General features: G+C 31.4%; 1 protein-coding gene across 11 annotated transcripts in view; it reads left to right on the top strand.

Annotated features, from left to right (window-relative positions):
* The window catches only part of LOC132739799 (unconventional myosin-Ia-like), a 113,379-nt gene that overhangs the window by 81,790 nt on the left and 9,427 nt on the right, over window positions 1-22,162 (top strand). For 4 of the 11 annotated variants that reach the window (XM_060727594.1, XM_060727595.1, XM_060727593.1 and 1 more), the window contains 17 exons: window positions 252-275; window positions 5,197-5,391; window positions 6,045-6,159; window positions 8,155-8,199; window positions 11,159-11,214; window positions 11,913-11,978; window positions 12,244-12,311; window positions 12,921-13,137; window positions 13,521-13,670; window positions 14,210-14,278; window positions 16,311-16,397; window positions 18,026-18,187; window positions 18,786-18,917; window positions 19,618-19,724; window positions 20,478-20,613; window positions 20,813-20,965; window positions 21,645-21,781. In XM_060727594.1, coding sequence (XP_060583577.1) covers window positions 252-275; window positions 5,197-5,391; window positions 6,045-6,159; window positions 8,155-8,199; window positions 11,159-11,214; window positions 11,913-11,978; window positions 12,244-12,311; window positions 12,921-13,137; window positions 13,521-13,670; window positions 14,210-14,278; window positions 16,311-16,397; window positions 18,026-18,187; window positions 18,786-18,917; window positions 19,618-19,724; window positions 20,478-20,613; window positions 20,813-20,965; window positions 21,645-21,781 — 1,919 coding nt within the window. Of the gene's footprint in view, window positions 1-251; window positions 276-5,196; window positions 5,392-6,044; window positions 6,160-7,076; window positions 7,113-8,154; window positions 8,200-11,158; window positions 11,215-11,912; window positions 11,979-12,243; window positions 12,312-12,920; window positions 13,138-13,520; window positions 13,671-14,209; window positions 14,279-16,310; window positions 16,398-18,025; window positions 18,188-18,785; window positions 18,918-19,617; window positions 19,725-20,477; window positions 20,614-20,812; window positions 20,966-21,644; window positions 21,782-22,162 lie in introns of all 11 variants that reach the window. The other 7 variants (XM_060727596.1, XM_060727601.1, XM_060727598.1 and 4 more) reach the window with 7 other exon arrangements.

The following is a 22,162-nucleotide window of genomic DNA, read 5'->3' as shown; positions in this document are numbered from 1 at the left end:
TGAATATATGAGACGTAAACAGATGCCAAACAAACATTGAATTGAAACACAAAAGAAGTAAAGGATGTTAGACTGATAAGGACAGATGTGAACAAATTACAAAAAATACTAATTTGTTATTCATCCAGTACTTGTCCCGTGACAAATATGACCAGGGTTTTAGATATTAACCAATTACATGTAATTAAATAAATTTTTAAGATGTCTTTATGTAGTTTATATAGATTGTGTATGTATACTAAATATTTCAGAGTGGTTCTTCTTTTTCACAAAATGTAAGTGAGTGGAGTGTACTTCCATTGCCAGACATATATTTCACATGTATAACAATATATAGATATGTGGGTCATCGTCGATTGTATATTATATATTGTATAGGATCATTATGCTGGATAGGGTACAAAATTATACATTTAAAGAAAATAATCTCAACATAGATAAACTGTAGCATGTTTGTGACGGCGGGCGGGAATATCTTTTTGTTTTCTGATTTTATAAACTGTAACATTTTTGTGGCGGCCGACAGAAATATCATTCTATACCTGGTTATATAAACTGTAGCATGTTTGGGAAGGGAAAACCTTGTTTGTACCTAATTTTGGTAGTGGGATGCATGTACATAATGAGTCCAAAAATATTTCAGGGAAAAAGGGAATGAGTAGTACTGTTACATAATCCAGGAACATTTAATATTCAAAACACAAGTATATACAACTAAAATAATAATAATGAATTGAAAAACATATATATGCATTATTTATTTATTTATATGCACCAATATTGTCACAAATATACATATATAATTTATTATATTTATTAAAGTAAACAATAATAACTTATTATTTATATTATCACAAATATACTGCATATATATACTGTTTTTATGTAATATGATTTAAACAGAAAATGATTCAAAAACCCTTAAACTTGAAATTTTACCTTGTAACTGGCATATAATTAGACAAGGGAAAGGTGTATGTGAGTTCATATTATTTCATATATATAGACATATTTCCAACATATTTATATCAAGAAAATTAAATTTCACCTTGTCAACTCAAGAGAGGGGGGTACAGGTTTCAGATGTGTGATTTCTGTTTGTGTTAACCCTTCCCATTGTCGGCGTCCTTGTCGGCGTCCCCTAAAGCTTGTCCGGGGGATAACTCAGTCACTATAAGTCTGATTGACTTCAAACTTGGTATGCATGCTTCTTTCAATAACCCGAAGTGCAGTGCTTAAGGACCGGTACTCTTCAGTTCTTAAATTTTGAGTTATTGCCCTTTGTTAATTTTCATACTTTAATTTTGTCCGGGCCATTTCTCTTCAACTAAAAAAGCTAAGGACTTGAAACTTCATAGGATGATAGATCTCATTAAGAAAAAGTGCAGTGCACAAGAACCGGTACTCTGCACTTCCTAATTTTTGAGTTATTGCCCTTTGTTAATTTTCATACTTTATTTTTGTTATGGCCATTTCTCCTAATCGTCGCTTGAAAAACGTTTTGTTCTAAGTGTCAATTTGTTGTTTTTGAGAAAAAAGCATGTACAGATTTAGTATCGCATAACCTTTTTATTTATTGTCGGATTTTGAAAATTTAAAAACTACTAAACGTGGTGTCAGAAGAACAACTCAATATCGTTAAAGATAAGTGGATTTTAATATTTTCTTGCTTAAAAACCTAAAAAAACATTTGGAGATAGAACAGTCCTTGTAACTTTTTTTCAAAAATTGTTAAAATCAGAGTGTTCAATGTGACTTAGAACATTATGTCTTTTAAGTTGAATTGATTTATATCATATATAACAGTATGTTTTATCTTTAAAAGGCTGACAAAAATGCTCTCTGCTAATTATCCCTTGATTAGTTGACTTTGACACTACACTATTTCTTAGATCATATGTATCTAACGACATTCGAAATCTTATTAAAATCCTTAAATCCATTACATTATTAAATGACATTTAAACAAATAACTTAAATAAATAAAGATAAAATACCCACATAAATTTTGTAGACATTTTATCTATTTTTATATCTTTGGCCACATTCAAAGTGATTCAATGTCTGGAAAAAGAAAGTTATAGCCGCAAACGGGAAAAGAAAACTTTCAAATTTTCTAGAAGGCTGGGAAAATCTTTCCAGATTTTTTTTTTTTTGAAAATTCAAAAGATATTCAAATTCCTTCCAAAAGTATGAAATAGTAGTAATTATTTTGTTATGTGCTTTACACGTTCTGTGTGTTGGTAAGAAGTTCTTATAATTGAAGGTATGTAATAACTTAAATAGGCAATGAAAACATATCTGCTAGAAAAGACCTTAAAGGTGGAGCAGGCATGACTTATATTTGAAAAATGTCATATTTAAAGATTGTTCGTGTACAAAAACATTACAAACATAATGCTATATAAATATTCATTTAGAAATTCGCAGTCAAATTACAAGACAAAAAAAATATACGTATAAGAATATTTTTCTTCCTTCTGTTTTTGGTATAAAATGTGTTTACTTTAAAGCAATCTATTAGTTATATAACATTAACGCATTCGAACACATATATTATATGTAAACGTATTATATCTATAAATTTTCTTAAAGGCCTTTTTTTGCACCAGAAATGCTTTTATCTTAATATCTCAAAAGCCTGATATTTGGTGTTCTGTTATAGTTTCCAAAATATTCCACATTGGTCAGTAACCTAAACCATCTTATGCTTTTGTTTCATATTGGCAATGAGTACAGTCAATTTTTTAAACTCATATGTGTCTGTTATATAGATAAATAATTGGTTTCTGAGACAGAATGTACCTTACGTTAAAGAAACTTTAGAACATATAACAAATTTTCTTTTTTACGAATTTGTTTGATGAAATTGTATGATCACAGTTGTTTCTATCCGAAAATACACATCCGAAATTACTTTCAAATCATGATCAGTTTTGCTTGTTTTATCACATGCAGTAAATTTACAGGACTTTATACTAAAATGTCAATGATTGGAGGAAATAAATGAATAAATAATATCATTCAATACTTATATTAGTATTAATATATTAAATAAACAACAAACCATCTAACTCAAAATGTTTCGTACAACATGGCGGCTGTCCTGCTATCACGTGATTTGATGCTATGTTTTGATACGATAATTTTGGATTTAGAACATTAAGTTGCATATATCCCACAGGTCACGTGACATTTATCGATGATATGATTAGTCCAGTAAGTTAGAACAGTATATTTATCAAGACATAGTAAATTTGTGGAGATAGAACAGAATGGTTTCGTTGTAATTTATTTATGAAGCTCTGAAGCACTAATATAACATGCCAAGGAGATAGAACAGTCCATTACGGACAAAATTGTGTATTTAACTTGTTTTTGGAAAATTTGGAGATAGAACATTACAGTTTTCAAGCGACGTAATGTATAAAAGCCATGGACTTGAAACTTCATAGGATGATAGATCTCATTAAGAAGAAGTGCAGTGCACAAGAACAGGTACTCTGCATTTCTTTTTTTTTTAAGTTATTGCCCTTTGTTAATTTTCATACTTTAATTTTGTCCGGGCCATTTCTCCTTAAGTATAAAAGCTATGGACTTGAAACTTCATAGGATGATAGATCTCATTAAGAAGAAGTGCAGTGCACAAGAATTGGTACTCTGCATTTCTTATTTTTTTGAGTTTTGGCCCTTTGTTAATTTTCATACTTAATTTTTGTCTGGGCCATTTCTCCGAAAGTATAAAAGCTATGGACTTGAAACTTCATAGGATGATAGATCTCATTAAGAAGAAGTGCAGTGCATAAGAACTGATACTCTGCATTTCTTATTTTTTGAGTTATTGCCCTTTGTTGATTTTCTTACTTTATTTTTGTCCTGGTCATTTCTCCTCAAGTATGAAAGCTATGGACATGAAACTTCATAGGATGATAGATCTCATTAAGATAAAGTGCAGTGTACAAGAACCGGTACTCTGCACTTCTTATTTGTGAGTTATTACCCTTTATTAATTTTCATACTTTATTTTTATCCAGGCTATTTCTCATAAATTATAAAAGATATGGACTTGAAACTTCATAGAATGATAGATCTTATTGGTAAGAAGTGCAGTGCACAGAAACTGCTGCTCTGCACTTATTATTTTTTTAGTTATTGCCCTTTGTTAGTTTTCATATTTCATTTTTGTCCTGGCCATTTCTCCTAAACTATATTGTTCACAAGGCGACACATCCGACTCGCGGAGTTCTAGTTGTTGAGAAGTTGTTAATTATTTTGCTGAGGTCGTCCAGAAAAAAAACCCAGAAATATTAATTACTTTACTCCTCTACAGGACCTGACTGATATTCTTCAACAAATAAGTGCTAAAAAAATAATCAAATAAAAGTATGATAACTGTAGATAGTTAGGAAATGGTTTGAGTTTCTGTCGTTGTTTGTATTTTATGCTAGAATTAACTACATGTACACAGTTCCCAAAGAGATCATCATTTACCATTGTTGAAAAACTCACTGCAATGTCACTGCCTAGATTTTTATTTTTTCATAATTATAAGATACAACTGACCGGAACTAGTCCCAGATATCTTACTTAATCTCAGAAAATACACTCATTTTAGCATCATAGTTATAGCTCTATTGCACATTGTACACTAATCAAACCCAAGTAATATTTTGAGGTCAATTAGAAAATAGGTTTTGAGTCCAATGAAATTGTACAGGATGGAGGAAAGATGCAGTAATAATGGATTTTCTTTATCAATGTTAAAGGAAAACCATAGATTGTGTTGGAATATGAATAATTGCTCAATATTGTAGAAAAATATATTGAGGTGTTGAACATTAGCTCTTATTTAGTAAAAGCATGAATGGTATGTCATGTGTTGTATGTAAGGCTAAATAGTTGTAGTATTTATTTATAGAATTGTTTTAACTTATTCTACTTCCTGAAAAGACTTGTTTAACACATAGATATCAGATGGATATGGACTACTTTTCTGATGTAATATCATTATTACACAGTGAAAATAGTCCCTTACTTTAGCTAATATATTCTTCCATGTTTGCTTCTTTTCATATTTCTTTGAACTGTATGCAACTCATTAATCATAATATTATTCATATTTTGTTCTCTAGAGATTCATATATCAATATATTTGCAATTAATCATCAATCAGCCATTCCTCATGTCTGTTTTCAGAACAATGTAGGAATTCTAGCGATATTAGATGAGCAGTGTCTGTTGCCAGGCAACGTAACTGATAAGACGTTTCTGGAGAAAATGAACACGACATGTAAAGATCATCCGCACTACGAGAGTCGAGCGTTGAGAAAGAACCAATCAGACAGAAGCTTGCCTCATGATGCGTTCAGACTTAAACATTACGCTGGAAACGTAAACTTTTTTAATAATTTTAATAGTTTTGATTGATATTTTCTTTTGATATTTAAAAATATGTATATGCTGTTGATGAGGAAAATGTTTTAACTTTTAGTCAAATGGTTATTTGTCTCTCATTGGCGATAAAGAAATAATGTTGTATTAGTAGTCACTTATATACAGAGGAATTGGTAATAACTGGTTAGTTAACCAGGAAAGTCTGTTAGGTTGACAGACTGTTGAGATATTACAAAAAATGACTGGAATTCTCCTTAAAAAGCAGACAAACAAAGTTTTATGGTAACGATGGATCAGAAAAATCCAGTTTTACTTAAATCCCCACTTGTGCCTGAATTTCTATATAGGGAGGCAATTGGGTGCCATATATAATGCACAAATCGGATCTTCTGGTCTGGCCAGTCTGGTGCTTATAAAGCTTTCAAGTTGTCATAATAATGTAAACATTAAACATTAGGTTGACACAAAACTAAAAATGTGCTTTAAGTTTAAATAGCCAATAATGTAGAGCCTGGTCAGACTGCATAGATGTGCAGGCTGGCCTGGTTCTATACTGGTGACAAAGGCACTTTGGTTTCAGGACCTGAAATCTTTATGTTTTATATTTATGATTTTATCTAAAATTCTGAAACTGTTTAATATAATTTCAGGTGACATATAAAGTGGATGGTTTTATTGACAAGAATAATGACCTACTATACAGAGATCTGTCACAAGCCATGTATGCCTGCAAACATAATCTGATGAAAAAACTCTTCCCTGAAGGTAATTCTAGTCCAAATTTGTCAGTTTGGCTGTTAGAAGACAACTTACTATTGTTTAAGTTTTGTAATGTGTTGTTTTTCTTTTTGAGAAAGAAGAAAAAAGTGTTATAAAAATGGATTTAACTTAAATGTTATTTTTCAGTAAGTTAATTTAGTTTTGTTTATAATATTCAGCATGAAAAGGCCGTTAACTTAGGTTTTTTATGTTTTGTTTCTGAATGCATTGTTTCATTTGTCTGAATGCATTTGTTTCATTATGGTTAATTTATTTTTTGTTTTGGAGAAGCATCCATTTGCTCAAATAGTGCTATATTTAGTTATAACTAATTATAGATTCAATGCAATTTTCAGTTAAATTCTTTAAGCCGATGACCAAATGATTGCAAATGAATAATGTTATTACTATACACGTGGCTGAATAAGCATAACAATTATATGAGCTTTATATATGGCTAGCTATTAGCAGATCAGATATTTCATAGACATTCGTTCGGTGTAGTTATAAAGCTAGAGGTATGCTTTACAGTTTAGAATTACGGAATCAGAATGAGCGTGTACAGAAGTAGCCATATTGATGTACATGTATGTATCTCCACAAATAATGTCACAGTGAAAAAACAACCCTCTCATGTGACTCAAATGTACTTCACATAGGTATCATAAAAACCGCCAAAAGAAATAAAGCTTCATCTTTATTATAATAATTCCAAATTGGTAAGTATTAACAGATCCATTTATGGACTGTTATCAGTCAAGGGAAGAATAAAACTAAGAATATCTCAGTAAACGTCAATGATATTTTGTAAACTGCTAGTTTGCTCGGTTTTTATTACGTCAGTATGCTAGAGTAAAAGTTTTAAAAACTACATTGTAATTCATACAGTATTGATAAAATTAAATGTATAAACTTGATTTCAGCATCAAATGTGAAACCACAAGGGAAATTTATAGTTGGCAAGTAGATAGTTTTGTTGCAATCCTTGCAACAGTAGGCGTGTGTTTGAATCTTGATGATTCTTCAAACTTTTTTTCATAGCATTATTTGCGCACCCCTGGCTTATAAAATCAATGAACTTTTCTTCTCACCTGTTCTTGTTTACAAATAGAAAATAAACCCCTGCTTTACAAATGAACTCTGCTTCCATCCAGGTCTTGCTTTTTCCAACTATAATACAAAAATCCTCATGAAAACTGCTTGAAAATTGCCTCAACTCTGTAAAACATTCCTGCATTTGAAATCAAATCTGTGTCCATCCTTTTTTTCCTGGTTTGGTTGCAGAGAAGAAAATAGAAGAAATCAGTTGCACAGCAAAAATGTTAAGTTTCAATTACTAAAACAAATGTCTGAACCGTTTTAGTGAGCTAGCTCAGTAGCTGGTACAAATCACCAAGTTCATATCCTGAATTTTACACATCTTTCGTGTAGGGAATAAAATGATTATAAGTCACTGCTTTACACCATTATTTTATTGAAGTTTTGATAATTACTTTTGATGAAAATAGTGTTGGTTTTTAGATTATTACAAGTAAGCTCTCTTTTTTCTTCATTTATAATTTATTCAATCTTACTATTAATTGAAGCTGTGGTAAAGTCTTCCTTTGTATCAGTTCTTTTAAGAATTTTCAAATTCTGGATCACGATAACAGCTCTATTTTTTTAGTAGAGTGTTCGTAGAATTGTTGCTTCTTAACTTCTTTAAGATCATCCATCAGCATAGGTCATCTGAAAAAATATCACATAAAATGCATGAGATATTAATCTTAAATAATCAAGAAGAACTTTCAAAATAAATCCTTACTTGAATTCAGTAAAAAGTTGCCAAAAGTTCTAACTTAGGTAGATATTCACAGTAATTTCTCTTTATTTGCTAGATGAATTGGTCCCTTGCTCTATAAACATGTATTTTTCACACTATATTTCAGCTTCTTTTTTCTTATCGACAATATTTCATGATAGTATCTTAGGGGTTTATATAATTGTACTAATTTTTCTCAGGCTACCATAAAGCATTGGATACACGATGTTTGGTGAATTCATTAAGTATGTAGTACTTTAGAACACAAAGGTTTGATAGAGCTTTCACGTTGTTAGTTCACCACCTCCATTCAGCTTTTATATGTAGGTCATGCTTGTTTCCATGGAAACCATCTATGTTTATCACCAAACTTGGTAACAGCAGTCTTGTTCTATGTTGCGTTGTACGTGTCATTAAAAAGTTTGTCTCATTTTTGTTTTCCTATGTGATTAACCTTTAACCTGCTGAATTAGCATAATGGATTTGCCTAGTTTTGAATTTGGAACAGTCCATTCAAAGTTTAAGGGGAGTTCATTATGAATATACAGACAAAAGAGCTCCAGACAGTGTAGAGTCTAGTGAGACTGCACAGATGCGCAGGCTGGCATGGCTCTGCACTGATGGCAAAGACTAATCACTTTCTGTTTTCGGCAGGTCAAGGGTCAAAGGTTAAAGAGCTTACAAGTGTATAAAGGGCGAAATAACTTAACTAGAGAAGAAATAAACAGAGAAAATAGAGAATTTGTTCTACTAAAATACCAAAAGAGTTTCTTATCCATTTCAAAGATCATTTAATATAAACATGTACATGGATGTATAATGATGTCATGAGTGACACTGTTAATGTTTGACTGCAAGTTTATGATAATTATGTCAATCTATTAATACTGTATTTAACAATTGATATTTATGATTTTATTATGAGCAAAAAGTAGTAAAAAGTTCACTTAAGCTTGTTTGGATAATGAAACAACAAATTAAGATTTCTTAGAAAACTTTCTAAATCATAAGGGAAAGATAACCTGCCCTGCATGGGATTCAAACTTGTGTGGTCAACTGCTTACAAGCAAATAAAGGCAATGCTGTAGACCACTGGGCCAAAGAATCATCAATTGTCCGAGGTTACTTGTTTTATCATATATAGTATATGATGCCATTGATGATGTTCATTTCTATAGTAAACTAAGTATTTAATCCTAGTCTCTTATACTAGATAGTAGATATTTTTATTTTTCATTTACAGTCAATAAATGCCAGGATTATGAATCATTTAACACTATTTTAGAATATTGTGTAGGCATATTTTCACATATTTTCACATATTTTTATTGACTAATATGATGATATGCATGTACCATATAAAAAGTTAATATATAGAAAGAAAATACAGTTAAAATTAACAATACATGTATATAATTTTATGTATAAGAATAGTGTGATTTTAATTCACCAATACAATGTATAAGCACTGTTTTTTTAATAGAAGTGTTTTATCACTGTTATCCCTATTTCAATTGTTTTGAGCTTTTTAGCTCACCTGACCTATTTGTGGTCATTGTGAGGCTTTTGTGATCGCATGATGTCCGTTGCCTTGTCAGTGCTTGCGTTAAACGTATACATGATCCGCCTGTTAATTTGTTGTCAGCTCAAAAATTGTTTCATTTCAGGTTTGATTTGATTTAGACCAAACTTTCGAATGACTTATATTACCAGTAGATCTCTGTTCCTGATCTCTGTCTAATTAATTCCATGACTTATTTGTAGAGTTTAGATAACTGATAATTATGACGTTATTGACCATTATCATAGATTTTTGGTGTGAAGGCACCATACAAGGATTTTGAGGTTACAGGGGTCAAGGTTATAGCCCACAAAGGCTTCAAATACACTTTTCATCATTAACCCTTTATTCATTTAACTGACTCGCATCTTTGATATTTGTATGAACCAGTTTTTATTTACACTGATCTTATTCATACAGGTCAAATTCCAAAAAACTCAACTCTACTTTTCCCTATACTAGTATAAAGCACTACTGGTATTATCAAAATTTGGTGTGTTGGAACTTTTCACTAAACTACACCCAGAAGTAGTTTACAATATTCTTACATTAAACAATATGTCCCATAGAGGTCAGACAGTACTGGCTCCTGAATTATACAATGTTACACTATAATAATCAAAATTATGGTTTAATTGGGAAAAAATGTTTATGAAACAGCAATAATTTTTAAACTTAGCAGGGTGGTTCAGGTGAGTGATTAGAGGCCATTGTGGCCCTCTTGTTCTGTTTTTCACCCTGTTCTTTACTACCTTCCTCATTACTCAGAGAATACTTGAATACTTGATAATTTCTGATGATTAAAAAGTAAAGGATTGAATACTCTAAATTTTCTGCTTTTTATGACAATAGAAAAAAAAGAGTGTAATTTAATAGTAGAAAATTATGTGTGTACACAAACAGTGTTATTATAATTATCTAATTCTGTGCAAATGATTAGTTGTGTTGTTTTTTTGAGAAATTGATTGGGAGGAGTGGGTTAGGGTTAGGGGGCAGTGAGTAAAATTTTTATAACATGTAATGTTTTAAGGGTATTTGTGAGTATGTTTGCATGTACAGATTTGTGGAAATCAGATAATTTTTCAGTTTTTACCCACAGGAAAAAGTGTATGTGGGAGATTATCATTTTGGTGATAGTTTCATTGATTTTAATGTCCTAACTAACAAAAGAGCCTTAAGACTTTCGGAGAAACAGCATAAGATTCTGTTATTTGTTTAAACAATGACCTTTAGAGGCATCTGATATTTTTTAAGACAGTCAGGTGTAGTTAATTAGTTCTATAAACACTTTTAAGGGTTGACAAAATAAACTCCTTAGTTTTAAAGAAGGTGGATGATAAAAGTAATCAGATGTATCAAGAGTTGCTCCCCTTTCTCTTTTGAATTAAAAGAAGTTTATCCTTCAAGTTACTTCTTTACTTTTCAAGTATTTCCACTGCCCTTTTAAAGAAACCTTTATTATTACATTTGATTAAGTAATAAAGCTAGAACTTTAATGCATTACAGTAATAAAAGTATTTGCCACTTCTAAATAGTCTAGAATTCCACAAATCATGCTAGTTTTGTTGCGACAGGTCATTTCTGTTTACTTTGAGGTGTACGATTTTTGTCAAAGTTAAAGTTTTGTTTATCTGTTATTTCAGGGAATCCAACACAGAAATCTTTGAAGAGACCACCAACAGCTGGCTCACAGTTCAAGGTGTTTATCTTTTTTGTTCAGATTTTTGTCAATTTTTCTAACCCTGAATCTGCTGAACTTGTATAACAGATTTGCCCTATTTTGACCTTGGAACAGTTCATTTTAAGATAATGGTATTTCGGTATAAGAAAACAAAACTGAGATGCCAAGATTAAAGAGCCTGGTCAGATTGCATGAATGCCCAGGCTAGCCTGGCTCTATACTGACAGCAAAGGATAAATCATTTTTGGTCACAGCAGATTATGGGATAAATGAAATTAGCCATAATAATAAACAGTAGTCTATGAGGTTTTCATATGTTTGACACTTTGCCCTGCTCAGACCACTCAGTCCTTTCTTATTTGGCCAGAATTTCACCACAAAGCTTAAATCTGTTCAGTCTGATCAGGCTCTATAATATTTGCTCCTTAACTCAACTATTTTTTATACAAAATTTGCATAGCAACACTCTTTTGTAGATGAAGGTTTTTGTAGACAAAGATCTTGGTTTTTGCTGACAGGTGTTGTCTTCAGAGATTAAGTTCTTGTATATTCTTACTTTGGAAAAACATGATACTGTAAAGGTGTTATTGTTCTACAGATGTCCCCTCTGTTGAGGTTGCACTGTAACATTATTAAATCCATTACACTGTTAGTCAACTTTTCAAAATGCAAGAGTGGTCCAATAAAAGATGGTAAATGTTTACATTTATTTACAGGCATCTGTACAGGAACTGATGAAGAACTTGCTGTCTAAGAACCCAAATTATATTAGATGTATAAAGGTATAGTTAACATTTTCTTCTAAATAAGTACTTAAAATATTCAAATAACATTTTAAAAAAACAGGCTATAATTTTGCTCCAGCTAATACAAGTTTTGAAAAATGTCTGTGTCACCTAAATTTAATTTATTGCCTATATTGATTAAGGTATTTTATCCATAAAAAGACCATTTTATTAAAGCTAATGTCATTTCCATTCCAATAAACTTTTGTTTTTGGTGATAGATTTTTTAACTGATAACTTATAATAAATGTTTTTATTTCAGCCAAATGATGAAAAACAGAGTGGGAAGTTAGATTTAGATATTGTCAAACATCAGGTCAGATATCTGGGGTAAGACTTGGTTTGATTTTTTAGGGGGAATGAATGTTTGCTTTAAGAAAAGTTATGCAAAATATGTATGAAGCTTTGTGGTTAAGTTTATTGCTAAATTAAGTAAAGTTTGTAGATTTTATATCACCTGTTAAGTTCAAAGCTGCATTTTAGCTATTGTGAGTATATTACAAAGTTAATTCATAGCTATATTAAAGTTTGTACCTATTGTAGGATATTGTAAAGGGATGTTTAAAGCTATATTGTTAAGTTCATAGCTATATTGTAATGTGTAAAGTGAATTGTAAAGTAAAGTTTAAAGCTATATATATATATAGTGAAGTTTTTAGTTACATTGTAAAAGAGCTGTGTTATAAAGTTTATATTTATTGTAGTACATTGTAAAGTTAATAGCTTGATTTTGAAGGGGTTTTTTTGCTATCATAAGCTATATAAGGAGTTTATAGCAATATTTTGAAGTTTTTAGCCTCGTACCTTCATGTATATTGTGAAGTTTATAGCTATATAGTATATTGTGAAAGTGTTATATGATAAAGTTTATATTTATTATAGTACACGTATATTGTGTATTTGTCTATATTGTACTAAACTTGTTAATCTTGTCAACAGGTTAATGGAGAATATCAGAGTAAAACGAGCCGGATATGCCTACAGACAGGTGTACGACCAGTTTTTGTATCGCTACAAAATGCTGGCTGATGAAACATGGCCGTCATGGCACGGTGATGCTAAAGAAGGGGTTAAAAAGATTCTTGCCAATCAGAAAATTGCAGACGATGAGATAGCCTTCGGAAAATCCAAATTATTCATTAGAAATCCAAGAACTGTAAGTGTTCTATTTTAAAGACTGATGCAAGTTAATCTTTAAAAATAGGATTATTTTACATTTTGAAAGTTAAATTTCATTCTTTTTAAACAAACTTTGCTCATTAGTTCTGTCTGTTTATTATCATGTATCAAAAATGGTGGAAGTTAAGATCTTTTGGGGTTTTTTTTGGCATGATCATTTCTTTAAAGAATTTTTTAATTTTAATAATATAAGAGTACATAATGTATTTACATGATTTTTCTTAATTACATATGTCATGAGTTGAATTGAATTCATTTTGTTACAAAATTTCCTGCTTGAATTTCAGAATTTTTCGTATGTTTTACATGCACATTACAAATAGAGATTTAAAATTCAAATATTTGACCTTTTACCTTCAGCTATTTGACCTTGAGGAAACAAGAAGGGAGAGAATGCACTTCCTGGCAACTCTCATACAGAAAGTCTGGAAAGGTCATGTGAAGAGAGAGCACTTCCTGTTGATGAAGAGAAGTCAGGTGATCATCTCTAGCAGGTTTAGAGGATTCTATGTAAGTTATTTATAGCATTATCATCTGTTGAAATGATAAGAAAGGCGTGGGCTCATCAACATTCATTGTTTGATAGTTCTGTTAAAAAGTTTGTATAAAAAAATCTTTTGTTATAAAAAATCTTTTGTTAACAGATTTTCTAATGAATTTCAGGGACACATGTATTATTGGATAAAAACAAATTTTTTTTAACCATATTAGAAACTGTGTAATGTTTTCCTCTATAAATACTTGATCATTAGTAATTTATTTACAGTATATGTAAAAATCATGTGAATGAAGGTCAAGTTGTTAAGATCTCAAGTCAAAGTTTCATATTACTTTTTCCTCCTCTTTATGGCTTCATATCCTCCAAGGGAAGATGTAGACATTGTTTATTTTGAGAAAGCTGTCAAGCAAGTTAATGAAAGGTTTGTTGTTCTATTTGGATGACCACTTTTGTTTTAAAGAAAATGGCTAGAAAGTGGCCAAATGAACTACCAGTGTTTTATTTTATTTATGTCTTAAAGCTCAAAGAAAATGTGTTAATATTATTACAGGGTCAGAAACAGTACAAGAGGAAGAAAGCTGCAGCCCTACTGTTACAATGTTGTACAAGACGCTGGAAGGTAACCTTTCACCCCCTAGCTTATTGTATACCCCCCTCACTGTATATAATGCTTGTTGTTAAATTGATCACAATGTGCTATATAGTGAAGCATTTGATGGTGATAATATGCATTGTGAACGTGTTTGAAGTATCTGTAAATCTTTATTGAAGTGATTTTTCTTCAAACGTCAGTGGTTATTAAATATAGTGAAATCATTGTATTGGTCCTTTTTACCCACTCTTCAGTTGTTGTTTAAATATTGTGAATCCGAAGATAAGTTTTCTAACATTCATCCATGTTTCCATGTCAGCAATATTAAAATATAGGTCTATGCCACTTCTATAAAGCCGGAGCAGCCGGCACTGCTTTGCAGTCTAACCAGACTCTGTACTATTTCATACTTACCTTCTCTATTCAAACTATGGAGATGCCTTTGAATTTGATGTTCTGATTTAAATTCAAAGTCTAAGCATTCTATAAATGACATTGTGTTTTCTTTCCTTGTATGACATCAAAGATAGCCTCTTCAAGCTCCATCTGTCTGCTCAATATACAGAAATATTCTTTCTTTGAAGTTTCTATTTGCTAGTTACATAGAAATCATGTATAAAAATTGTAGATATTGTTAGAAAAAAATGTTGATAATGCTATTTGTATATGAGTGTTAGGTTTATAAGCTTAATTATTAGAGTTTTTATATTGGTGCAAGTCATTAGCAGTGGCCTTTCACTAAATATTTCATGATTTTGGTAAAGGTATATGTAGAATAAATAAAACTGTGGTAACAACCCAGTTACACAAATGTAGTGATATTATTGTAATATAAAGTAGTTCTGGGTAAGATATTTCAGTAGCTTACTGGTGTGTATTTCGTAGGGTTGTAAATTTTTATTTGTATCTTTCACTGTAAATAAACAGAAATATTAATTTCATAATTAGAAATACTCCCATCTTCAATTATTTAGGGAAATATTCATTTCCTTTCCTTCATATGAAAGAAAATCTCACAAAATCATTAATATTTATTGATCAAGCCTCTATTACAAAGGGGTTACGGTCACTCAAGCACATGCTCTTAACTGCTGTTGGTTCAAATAATTAGCTATTGATATAGTTAAGGGGAGGTAATTCAGACATTCCTAATTTTTTACTTTTAATTTGACTCATAATTTCAACTCTCCTTGCCAATAAATACAGAAATTATTTGGTAGCTAATTTTTTCTTTTCACTGATAAGAAAAGATATTTCTGTTTATTGCTGTAGGTTGTTTCATATATTTGCAGTTGCTAGTAGCAATGATTTCTGCTTTATTATATTTGTGTGATCATTCCTGTCAAGTTATAACAATTGGTCTTTTGTAACTAGAAATAATTTTTTAACTGATACAATTTTTATTGGCACCATTATTGAAACAAAGTGTATTACTTAATATTGAAAGAAAGTACTCAACTTGATAATTGATCATATAATTTACTGTATTGTGATTAAGAAACAGAATGAAAAAAAAATTTGATATTTTCATTGAAAGTGAGATATCATAAGTAGAAATTATATTGTTGATACTTTTTCTGCCTTTGGTAGTGAGAGTTTTAGATTTATGTTCTCTTAAAATTAAAATATAAATTCTATTTTAGTAAACATTGTACTTTATCTTTATAATTAATTCTTCATCAAACATAAGTGAGAGTTTTAGATTTCTGTTCTCTTAAAATTAAAATATAAATTCTATTTAAGTAAACATTGTACTTTATCTTTATAATTCTTCATCAAGCATACAAAATAATAAACTAATATATATAATAAACATTACCAAGCGTAAACAATATGGTTTTTGTGTATGTTTAAGAAGGATACAGTAACAGGGGGAGTGGTTAGAATAAAGGGGAAGTGGTTAGGATCAAGGTGTGGTAAGGATATTGGAGGAGTGGTTAGGATAAAGGGGGAGCTGAGGTAACAACATCATAAATTAGGCTTGACAGGAATGACTTGTTTTTACATTAAACAGATTTCTCTGGTGTGATATGGATTTTTTTTTGGTACTAAATTTCAGGCAATCAGAGTTCTAGCAGGATTGAAACATGAGAAAAGATGTAAATTGGCTGCCACCGATATCCAGAAGCATTACAGAGGTTGGCAGGTCAGCAAACACACACAAAAAATAAACAAAGTCGCACAACTTAATTTAACTATATATGGAACTATATTTTGAAAGTTTCAGCTAATTATATCGTATTTGGTCAAATAGCTAGTCTTGGTGGAGGGGTGGGTTCCAGGTCAAGAGTTTATGAATTTTTTTTTTTTTAGAAATTTTTTCTTACTGATTATCAGAAATAGAATGTCAACATTTTTAGCTGAACTGTTCGATGAATAGGGCGAGCTATTGTACTCATCTTGGCGATGGTCTCACACTTTGTGCAAGTTGGTACCTCTAAAACTAGTGAAGGGAATGGGCAGAAACTTCACACACTTGTTCTCTGTGAATATCTTACATAAGGGGCACAGGTCTTATAACTTTGTGTTACCTTTTTACAGAGTTATGCCCCTTTTTTTACTGTAAAGCACAGAGAATAGCCAAGTACGCCGTGTTATGCAAAGCTCTCTTTGTCATCATTTGTACCATTCTTGAAAGGTACTATCAAATTCAGGATTCACTCATAGACATTTTATTTCAAGAATACCCTCTTTTTATTTGTTACAGCAAAGGGTTTTCCTGTTATCAATATTTCATTTTGTTTAATATTTCCTTGCCTCAAGCCTGCATGCAGTCTCACCTAATCTGTGTTGTATTGCACACTTTTTCCAGAAACAACAAAGTGGATAATTTATTGTTGTTTTTCAATCTTTAAAAAGTTCATGTTGATTTTTTCAGTTGTTGCTAGTCAGTGAGATACATAGAACAGTGATTCAACTTAAATTTAGATTTGTGTAATCAGATATAAATCTATGTGTAAATTACTTATAATCTAATACCATATTCTGAAACTGAATTTGTATTATAATTTGATACCATATTCTGAAACTGAATTTGTACATTTACAAACACTTTTTGATTGTTCTTTTAGGCTAGACAAAAAGAATTGGTATTTAGAAAATTACACAGAAAAAAATATAGCAATCAGTTTATCAGTGTATAGAGACTGTAATTAAAATTTCTTAGTCTACATGTATATTTCTTAAATTTTAGATTTAGGTTTGATGGAATTATTAGGATTTTAAACCTCATATGTGTGCTGTTGCAAGTAATAGCACTTAGCACTAGTTAAGAAAATTTAAATTTTAGTAATGTTATTCCACACATAGCCTAACTCTCGAATTCTATTTTCTATGTTTATCTACTATATTTATATGAACAACAATTATATTTATCCAACAAAGGGAAATTGAGCGTTGGGTATATATTACTGTAATGCATGAGTGAGTTGTAACCATATTTCCCGCACCTTCAGGGCAGTGTGGGGGGATAGCATAGGGGAGGTGGGGGTGGAGGGTGAATGAACCCAAGTTTCTATTTTTGTCTATGCCTGCTCTGCAAGTCAGTGCCAGTGCAGTGATTTTGTTTTCCCACCAAAAGCTGCAGATATGTTCAACTTGTAGTTTGGGGCTTTTAGGGGGGATTTCCCATCTGACAGTCTATGTAGGTGAGGTCTATTACAATGTTTTTGAAATTCTAACCACGCTACTCCCTTGGTGTTAGGGGCCAGTGTTACAATTGACGTATGCATAGAAAATAGAGAGACGTTCACAGTAATATTGAACTATTTTTAGGCAAGGAAACTACTGGCGGAGTTGAAGCATCAGAAACGTATGGAATGGGCCGCAGGTGTCATTCACAAGTATTATCTGGGATGGAAAGTCAGGATGAATTACAAGCCAAAGTTCAGGAGAATAGCTGGACCGAAAGTTGCCAGATTTATGGTTGTGGCCTTGGTAAGTAATAACTGTTTAAACACTAGCGACAATTACTTCAGGCTTTTACCACAAAACTTTCAGAACTAAGCAGTTATAAAAGAAATGCCATATCTCTTATGTATTATTAGGGTAAGTTATGTTTGTTTGTTTTTGTGTAACTGCCATTCCTGGTGACCTATACATAGTACATTTTAGTCCCACCAAAAGACTGCTTTTTGGGTGTCTTAACTAGTTATAGCACTAATGTTGCCTGAAGGAGGGAAAAGAAATATATACTTTGATTGGATTTAAACCCACAGCTTCCAAATAAGGAGTCTTGTGCTTGTGCCCTACACCTATCTATCTACACATTTTTAACAGAACAAATTAATTAACAAAAAGATAAAAACAGCAACAGAAATTAGAATAATTTGACTTTATCAAACTCACCTACTTTATAAGAATGCTAAAAATTACCTTACATCTAAGTTATACTTAAGTTCGGCCTGTTCGTTTTGATTTACACCAATTCTAACACATTTTTGGTGGTCAGTCCACCTGATGGGCCTTCCTGGATGATTTATCAGTAATTACTAATTTCATGTAATAAAATATTTATAATGTATTATATTTACAGAGACGAAAGTTCCTTCTCAACGTGAGAGATAAGTTGCCGAGCCTATCACCTATAGACAACAAATGGCCGTCTAGTCTTAACATGTACAAGTCTGCTTCCGACCAGCTACAAGTCATGCATCATCGATGGAGGGTAAATTTCTCGTTCCTTTGTACTATATTAACACGCGAACTGAAAGTGAATAGCCTTTGCCAACAGTATAGAGCCATGTCAGCTTGCATATCATGCAGTCTGACCAGGCTCTATACTTTAGACTGATCAAATTTTTATCTTGATATTATCTTAAAAAATTGATAGAAATTCAAGGATTAAATTACATTAAATACAAGAAATGTAATTAAGGCCGCCATGTACATGTTTTACAACTCTTTTTCTAGACTTGTTTCAATAGGTATATTTTGATAGGAATATAACTAATAAGTTAGTGTACCTGAAGATTTGATTTGTTTTCAAAATGAATAACAATACTGTTACAATACTGTAGGAAAATAAAAAAAATCAGTTTTTACCTCATTTTCAATTGTAACATTAATAATATTTGAAATGTCTCTTACTAGTTTTTACTTAACACAAAGACATAAATACATTACCACAAAAGTTCACTTGTTTTCAGTATAATATTTCAGTATTAAACCAGAAAACAAATTTTAAATATAATGTGATAAAAAGAATCTTGCAATTGTTTGTCATTTAGTTGTTGTTACTATACTTTCCTAGACTCATCATTTTGTTGAAAATCTATATGATTTTGTATGACAACTCTTTTAAGATCCTATATATATCTACCATACTTTCATGGCATTTTATTACATTATTTTAATATATCTAACAGTGTCGTAAATACAGACGAAAGTTGAACGAGAGTCAGAAGTATACTCTTCGTGAGAAAGCAACAGCTAGTGATATTTTCAAGGACAAGAAAGTCATTTACCCTGAAAGGTTTGATGTTTCCTTGTTTTACATCAACACAGTGAATATGTATTATAGTATGTTGTTAAAGGAGGGAATGAATTGAAGTAATGTTTAACTCCTTACTTGTAAACATTTAGATGTTTTGACAAGCGTGAGTGATTATGATCACCAACTTTAAATCAATTACCCCTTACTGCTTTGGTTTCAAATCCAGCCAGTGATTTTAAATTGTTTCATATAAAAATGCTATCCAGCTAAAATGCAATAGGTCAGAGGTTCCACTCTCGTGCTACCAGCATGAATGATTGCCTTTGTCAGTAGGAGGGGAGGGTGATCTATTAGTTAATGAGTCTGCTACCTTACCTAGGCATTGTGGGTTCAAGCCCACTAAGGCAGTGTTTCTTAATATGACACCAGTACTGGTTAGTCCAAGAAGTGATTTAAGATTACAAGATATTGCTCTACAGTCAAGATGATGAATATGTTCTGGCTAAAAAATAAAGCCAGGATGCATGTCTAAGAAATTTGACTCAAGAATACATTTTAAATCTATGAAGTGATTTTTTTCCCAAAAATAAAGATGTTACATAAAATTAATGAGATAAATTGAATCATGAATCATATATAAAACTCATCACTGGGAATGGGTACAGTTTATTTAAATATACACCTTCACTTTCATTATGTTTATAGGAATAGATTTTGATAGAATCCATTTTAAGCAATGTCATTTTGTTATCTTTTCATGCATGAATTAATACAGTCTAATGTTTCTTTCAGTGTTCCACATCCATTCAAGGGAGATTATCTGAACTTACGAGGTGACATGAAGTGGAAAAAGATTCATTCTGTAACCCATGACATTAACTTGGTGTTTGCTGATCTTGTCCATAAAGTGAACAGAGCTAATGGCAAGGTAGGTACAACCATTTAACTATAGATATAACTAAACTACAGTGTTGAAGCAGTACCCCTAGTCGCAGAAATCATGATCACAAAGTAGAAAAATATTGCTTTTTTTCATCAGTAGATGATAAATTACTTTAAACAGCAATGTATTGATTGGATGTGTGATATTTCTTCATTTAGTTATATATGTTGTATTATTATTTCAGATTGTACAGCAGTTGTTGGTGATTAGTTCGCAGGCTTTGTTAGTTATAGATCATCATACAATGACGTTGAAATATAGAATACCTATAGAATATATAGAGAAAATATCACTGAGTCCATTCCAGGATAAACTAGCTGTGTTTCACATGAAAAAGGTAAAATTGTTCTCAGGTTTGCTATTTTAAACAAAAACTTGCTCTGTATTCTATAATTTTCCTGTCCAGTTGAATACTGTAAGTGCTGAAGATTGGATACTGCTCAAGTCAAGGGTAGGGCTTGAGCAAACTTCAATAATTTGACCTTGGTGGTCAAATTCAGTTCAATTTCAAAGTCATATCAGAAGAATTAAGCATGTCAGTTTTGTCATATGCATTCTTTTGTCTAAGTACACATCAAATCTGTAAAAAACAAACAAACAAAGTTTATGACGAATTTTATGAAATTTCAATAATTTGACCTTCATGGTCAAGGTCAATTCGAGGTAAAGGTCTTAGAATATTTCTTGTTTAAGATAATATTTCTTTTCTATTGACATTGTTACATCAGACATCACTAACAGATGACTAGCTTTCTTGAAGCAAAGTAGTTAACATTGAATAATTTGTCCTGCATGTTTTGATTTCAATTAGGAAAAACTATTTTAAGTGTAAATGTGTTTCTACCAATATACTAATCTACTCAACCCTGAAATGATACATGACCCGGCAATTAACATCCTCATTTCTGTCATAATCTTAAAAGTATTAAACCCCTAGAAAGTACTAGTATATGCTATTTATAATCTGTAATGTTCTAATACATGTATCATGTAACAAGTCTTGTTTCTATTTATAGCCAGAGAACGGTGACAAGTTTGCGAAGAAAGGAGATTTCATCATCGGAAATGAGCACATCATAGAGATAGTGACAAAATCTAGTCTGTGTTTGAAAAACAAAACAAGTAAAATGCCAGAAATCACCATTAGTCCACAGTAAGATCATTGCTTTATTTTTATTTTACCCTTAATTTTTAGCCGACCTGAGCTTGCTCAGGGTGAGCTTTTAGGATCGGTGAATGTCCGTCGTACGTCGTACATCCACAATTGCTTGTGAACACTCTAGAGGTCACATTTTTGACCCAATCATCATCAAACTTGGTCAGGATGTTTGTCTAGGTGATAGCTCGGATGAGTTCGAACATGGGTCATCTCGGATGAAAAAGTAGGTCACAGGAGCTATAAATAGAAAAACCTTGTGAACACTCTGGTGGTCACATTTTTGAACCAATCATCATCAAACTTGGTCAGAATGCTTGTCTAGTCAATTGCTTGGATGAGTTCGAACATGGGTTATCTCTGATGAAAAACTATTTC

This window comes from Ruditapes philippinarum, unplaced genomic scaffold, assembly GCF_026571515.1.
Source record: "Ruditapes philippinarum isolate M1 unplaced genomic scaffold, ASM2657151v2 ctg232_1_1_1_1, whole genome shotgun sequence".
Lineage (NCBI taxonomy): Eukaryota > Metazoa > Mollusca > Bivalvia > Venerida > Veneridae > Ruditapes > Ruditapes philippinarum.
The sequence above is the reverse complement of the archived record's forward strand: the minus strand, read 5'-3'. Positions and strand labels throughout refer to the sequence as shown.